This window comes from Pongo pygmaeus, chromosome 23, assembly GCF_028885625.2.
Source record: "Pongo pygmaeus isolate AG05252 chromosome 23, NHGRI_mPonPyg2-v2.0_pri, whole genome shotgun sequence".
Lineage (NCBI taxonomy): Eukaryota > Metazoa > Chordata > Mammalia > Primates > Hominidae > Pongo > Pongo pygmaeus.
In genome coordinates, this window is record NC_085931.1 from 33,929,884 (window position 1) to 33,935,773 (window position 5,890).

The 5,890-nt window shown below is 62.4% G+C and overlaps 1 protein-coding gene across 2 annotated transcripts; it reads right to left on the reverse strand.

The window, feature by feature from the left end:
- Positions 1-202: 202 nt before the first annotated feature.
- LOC134739232 (protein FAM246A-like) lies at positions 203-1,879 on the reverse strand. 2 transcript variants are annotated; one of them, XR_010125838.1, is made up of 2 exons: positions 1,114-1,879; positions 203-795 (listed from the first exon to the last, which is right to left on the reverse strand). XR_010125838.1 is itself a non-coding variant. In XM_063662690.1 (2 exons), exon 1 carries the CDS (start codon positions 1,877-1,879, stop codon positions 1,193-1,195), a length of 687 nt encoding a protein of 228 aa, XP_063518760.1. In that variant the 3' UTR covers positions 203-795; positions 1,163-1,192. The 2 variants fall into 2 exon arrangements, 1 of the variants encoding a protein (XP_063518760.1); XM_063662690.1 differs by having other exon boundaries at positions 1,163-1,879.
- Positions 1,880-5,890: the final 4,011 nt, after the last annotated feature.

Below are 5,890 nucleotides of genomic sequence, written 5' to 3' on the forward strand. Positions count from 1 at the left end.
CGTGGGAGCCCTCTGAGTGACCCTCTCCTACCTTACCAGAACCCGGGCCTCTCCAGGTTCCTCTCTGAGGGAGAAGGGCCCCCACCCTCATCCTCAGGGTGAGGATGTCTGAATCCCCTGGTGTCTGAATCCCCTGGTCAGAATCCCCTGGTCAGACGGAAGGAGAAAATCTAGCAGTCAGAAATTCCACCATTAGACCAAGATTACATTATTTTATTTTAAAACTAAGCTGGGTGACCAACCCAGGGACACTGTGCTCTGCTAAATGATGACTCCAGCTACATTTCCCGAGGCCAAGAGATGAGAAGCTGCTGGCTCCAGGCTCCGCTGCAGGCTGCCCTGGCTGAGCCGGTGCTGGGCACCGCGGAGGGCTGCCTGGTGTTCCGAAGCCATGCCCCAGTGCCTCCCTGGGAGTTCTGCTGTGGAGTCTGCGTGGAGGGTGACTCTGGAGAGATGTTTGTGTCCAGGTGGCTGCCTGTGGTCTAGCTAAGTAAAGGGGTGAGTATTCTTGGTGTCACTGTCCAAAGCAAAGCTGGGTCCACGGGACACAGACTAGGTGAGGCTCTGTGCCCAGGTGATGCTGTCCAGTGAGAGGGGGGTTGCGTCAGAGTGAGGCTGACCGGAGGCCGCTGTCCAGGTGGGTACCGTGTGGAATGTGATTACATACTGGTTGACACCGTCCTGAGGGACATCACCAGCTGCGTGTCTCAGCCGCCCTGTGTCCCTGGGTTCTGTGCCCTTGTGTGTGGTTTGACACTATTCCAGTGCGTGGAGACCCTGCCTCCTCACTGAGACCTTGAAAGAAAAAGAACCTGCAGTCACTCCAAGGAAGGGGAGTCTCGGCTGTTCCCCTGGAGGCTGACCCAGCCCTGACCCAGACCCAAGGCCCAAAGGCCCAGCTCTGAGGTCCAAAGGGGCTCCACCCCGTTCTCTAGCCGGACTCAGGCTCTGGCAAGGACCCCGGCTGCCATCCGCACTCCCCAGACGCACGTGGCCCACCCTCCGCCCGTCCCACGCCCACCCCCTCCCTCCAGTACCGGAGCCCTAACTGGCGGCACCCGGGCACCCTTCTGACTCAGAGCCACGCTCCACGAGGGGGACCGATCTGCTCACTTGCCCCGTCCTGGGGGTACCAGAGTAGCCAGCGCGACGCCTTCCGCACCTCGCCTAGGCTGCCCTTGTGCGGCCGCCCTCAGTCCCCGCCACCTTGCGGGGCCCCAGGCGGCACTGGCATCTTCTTGTGGTTCTTCCTGGCCGGGGCTCGGTGCGCTCCGCCTTCTGCTGGGCCGTCCAGGGCGTCGTCTGAGGGCCTGGAGGCGGCGACCAGGGCGCTCACGGTGCCGAGCGTCCGCAGCAGGGTCGGGCCGCGGGGCGCGGCGCGGGGGACGGCGCGGGGCTCGCGGCGGGCAGGCGGGGACGGCGGCGGCGGCGGCGGCGGCAGCAGCAGCGCGCGCAGGGCGTTAAGCTCCGCTCGAAGCTCCGCGCGCAGCGCCTCAATCCCGGCGCCCAGCTCCTCGCGCACTGCGGCCAGGCCCTCCTGCAGCCGCCGCTCGCTCACCTCCAGGACCCCCGCCGGGTAGGTGGCCCCGCCGCGGGGCTCCCCGCATACCGAGCACACGGAGCCGCGGCTGTGCGCGCCGGTCCTCTCGCCCGCGCCCGCCGCCCCGGCCCCCGCACGCTCCACCACGGACCGCGAAGCCGCTTCGGCCCGGAGCTGGCCGCGCAGGCGAGCCCGCCGGCCCGGGGCTCGGGCGTCTTCCTGGCCCGGCCCATTGGATTGCGGCCCCGGGTCCCGCCGGCGGCCCGGGCCGCGCCGCAGCACCTCGCTGGCTCTGTACGCACTACGCGCCTGGGCCCACGGGCGGCCGGGCTCCGCCATCCGCCCTGCTGCCTCCACCGCCACCAGCGCCCGGGATGGCCGGGAGCCCCAGGCTGCAGCCTAGCGACCGCTGGGGCCCAGGCGACGCACCGTGGAGGGGGCCCGCGGGACGGCTGTGGGAACGACCGAAGCCCTGGGGGTTCCGGCCTGGGGCGCAGGGAACCCCGGCAGGGCCGGGTCCCGGGCAGCCCGGTTTCCAGGGGACCCTGCGGGAACGACGACGTTGTGGGCATGGCCCAGTTTCTGGGCATAGGTGACATAGAGCATCGCCAGCCAAAGACCAGGCACCACCCGCTAGACAGGAGTCAGGAACTGAGCTCACATTTTACACTGGAAGCTACTGTCTCCATCATAGTCAAGGGAAGGCCAGGAGTGGTCGTGGACCCCACAGCCCTTTTCAATGGCTCAGGGCGACGTCCTTCCGTAGTCCAGGCCATTATCTCCTCACCCTGTCCCCTAGTCCACACAGCTGGAGGAATCCATCCAGGTGGCATCTCCAGCCCCAAGCTGCTGGCCCTTCCATGCGAGCTCTTCAGGGTCTCCCTTGCTCTCCAAGGCGGCCCACCTAGGGCCTCTGGAAATCCCTGGCCATCTCAAGCTGGGTTTTTTTGTTTTGTTCTGTTTTTATAAACAGGATCTTGCTGTGTTGCCCAGGCTGGAGTGCAGTGGTGCAATCATAGCTCACTGCAGCCTCTGCCTCCTGGGCTCAATCGATCCTCCCACATCAGTCTGCTGAGTAGATGGGACTACAAGTGTGCACCACCATGCCCGGCTAATTTTTTTTTATTTTTATTTATTTATTTTTTTGTAGAGATAGGGTCTCACTGTGTTTCCCAGGTTGGTCTTGAACTCCTGGCCTCAAGTGATCCTCCTGTCTTGGCCTCCCAAAGTGCTGGGATTACAGGCATGAGCCACCATGTCCGAGTCTGTCTGTGTCTTTAACCTCCTCTAATCCCACAGTCTTCTTCATCCTTCTGGGTCTTTGCATAGTTCCTCTCCCCCCGACCCCCGCCATTTTCCTGGTGGTTCACACTTTTCCCACTTGGGTAGGGAAACGTTCCATGACCGCCCCATCCCACACTGGGGACCTCGAGCCCCTCCTCCACAGCACCCTGTATTTAAATGACTCTGTTCTCCATCCACCCACTGTGGGGTCTCTGAGCCCAGGGCTGGGTCATTTCTCCTGGGCCGAGTGTGGCACTAAGCATGCTGAGTGCTAGCCTTCAGAGAGGCCAGGCCCGGGTGGGCCCCAGGACACAGCTGTCAGTGGCTGTCTTGCCGTGGAGTGAGTGGATGAATCAGCAGGGCTGGGATCCTCTCCCATTTTACAGTAGGAGGCTGGGGAGAGGAGCTGGCCAGCCCGTCCACCTCTGCAGCCTGGCATCTGAGGCCCTCGTGGCTTCCCTGCTTCCCCTGCAGCCCTTCCACCCTCTGTGGAGCCCTCACTACTGCACCCTATTCCTTCTCACCCCAGTGCCTCTGCATAAGCAGTGCTGCCTGTGGCCGCCACAGGGCCCTAGGTACGGGCAGAGAGTAGTATCCCCCACACAGCATGCTGTTCTCCCTGTACCCCCAGGGGCTAGTTAGCAGGCTGGGTGCCCTGGACCCTGGGGCCTCCCTCAGCAAATTGTGGAGGGTGGCCTGGCATGAATCCAGGCAGGTCTGGGAAGGGACATGGCAAGACAGCCCCTGGAAGCTGTGTCCCCGGGTCCACCGGGGTCTGGCCCCTGCGGGTCAGTGCACATGTGCATGTGTGGGTGGGGGGGATTGAGGGGACCGCTAATACTGTCCTCAAGCAGCTGCTGAGGAGAAGGCTGGGTCCCTCTAGTCATGTTCATCCACTCAATCACTCCCTGCAGCCCGTCTCTCTGGAAGGTGCAGGAGGAGGTGAGAGTTGGGCACTCTGTCAACCCCTCAGACTCCCCCATTCCTGCTGAGTCACCCGTCCTCTGGGACCTCCAGCATCTGGCTCTACTGATCCCTAGAGCCTCATTAGCCATTCTCTCCCTCCCCCCAGTCATTAAAACACTGCCAACAACAGAGCCCTGGGTTCTTTTCCCTGCTGGAGACGGGCTGTGTGACCCAGGGGCTGTGCCCTCTCTAAGCCAAGTCTTCACCTGTGAAATGAAGAGATCTCTGAGGTCCCCAGGAGGGGTGATAGGGAGGCCTGGATGGTGGAGAAGGTGCAGGAGAGAGTCCAGATTTGCAGAAAGAGCTGTTAGTTTTGTGATCTCTGCCTGGAGGTTTATGAACAGGCTGGAAGAGAAGCTGAGCCTTTGCAATGAGTCCAGATTAGGGCTTGTTCTTGCAGGGGCTACAGATGTGGGGGCTGGCACATGTGGCAGAGGGTCCCAAAGTCATGGGCACAGAGAAGACAGGTTGGCAGGAGCAAGGGCAGAATGGGAGCGGGGTCCTGGGGACCCTGTTGGGCCCTGAGGAGGACCACAGAGGTGTCGGTGAGGGGTGGACAAGCAGGCGTGTCAGCACAACTCTGAGCCCCTGAGCTCAAGTGCAGGGATGGCCGTGAAGCAGATGGTGGGGACCCTGGCTTGAGCTTCATAGGTAGCGGGGCTGGGGTGGACACTGGGGACTGGCGGAGAGGAGATGGGATGAGGGCTGGCCAAAGCAGTGTGTCCCTCAGGGAACGTGGCAGAGCGGGGCGCGCACACAGATCTGCTCTCCAGTTCCTCCGGGAAGTTCCTCAAATTCAGCCAGCCCCAGCTGCCCCTGGCACAGAGGAGCTGACTGAGGCTCCAGTGCAGGACCTACTCCTTCCCCTCCTGTTCCCTTCAGTGTGCCCTGGGCCAGGGGCCAGGCACGGTGGGGGTGGGGAGGCTGGCTGTGCCTGTGGGAAGCCACCAGCTCCTAGGGCTGTCCCTGGGCCCAGGCTGTAGCTCTGTGCATGCAGACGTGCAGGCTGGGTGGGCGACTGGCCACCTTGCCCCTCACTAATGCATTCACAGTGGGGGGTCAGAGGAAACTCCAGGGCTCCTCTGCTTAGCTTGGCCAGGGGTCCCGATGGGGCAGTCTCTCCGTGTGACTTAATTGTCATCCCTTTTGTGCTCTATGGCTATTAAATAAAACTTGGCAGCCACCTTGGCTGGAGGTTTTATGTCCCAGAGCCCAAGGGCAGTTGGGAGCCAGGGGAGCGCTCAGGGCCATGCGAGCTCTGTGTGTGGGAGGGGGCTATGGGGGCCTCTGAGAGGCGCTGCAGGGACCCAGCAGGGCAGGGGTGGAGGCAGAGAGTGTGACTGTAGCTTCACGGTCATCAGAGTGGATGTAGAGATGCAGGCAGAGTCCTTGAAGCTGGCTCAGGGGTCTGTGTGGGGAGGGGGCACACCCAGCAGGTGCCTGAGGGTAAGCAAGGGAGGCAGCAGGGTCTTGGAGCTGCCTCCCAAAGGTGGTGGGGAGCCCCAGGAAGAGCAAGGAACAGGAGCAGCCAGCAGGTACGGCTGATCTGCCCTGAGGTCCCGGACACACTGGTCGGGACAGGAAGGCTCATCTTGGAGCTGGTCCTGGAGGGGCCATGTGGGTCACGGCCCCTGGCCCTCTGCTCAGACCACAGAGCACAGGACACTTGTCCAACCTTTGCTGTGACTGTGCTGCTTGCTCTGGGAGCAGCTGCTGCTGGGCCTTTGGAGGAGGAGGGAGGTTGGCCTGGCTGGGGCCCAGCCCCTGTGCCCAGCCTCTTAGAAGGGGAGGTGATGGTCCTTTTAGGCCCCAGGAGTGCAGGCTGCGTAGTGGGGCCTCTGTACACATAAGCTGGCAGGTCTGGCTTGGGCTTTGCTCAGGACATTGGGTACTGGGTTCTGGGTTCAAAGGCCTCATGAAAACACCTAGCCTCAGTTTCCTCACCTGTCAGGACTAGTGGCTGGCTGGGAGGGCGTGTGTTACCATGGCAGCGGCCAGCTTAGTCTACTCTAGGAGACCTTGGCTCCCGGACCCCTGAGCTGACCTCTTCTTTGAGAGCTCAGAGAGGAGAATGACTTGTTCCAGGTCTTACTTCAGGGT

Coding starts and splice junctions, on each gene's coding strand:
- LOC134739232 (XM_063662690.1), bottom strand. CDS start 1,879: ATGGCGGAGCCCGGCCGCCCGTGGGCCCAGGCGCGTAGTGCGTACAGA.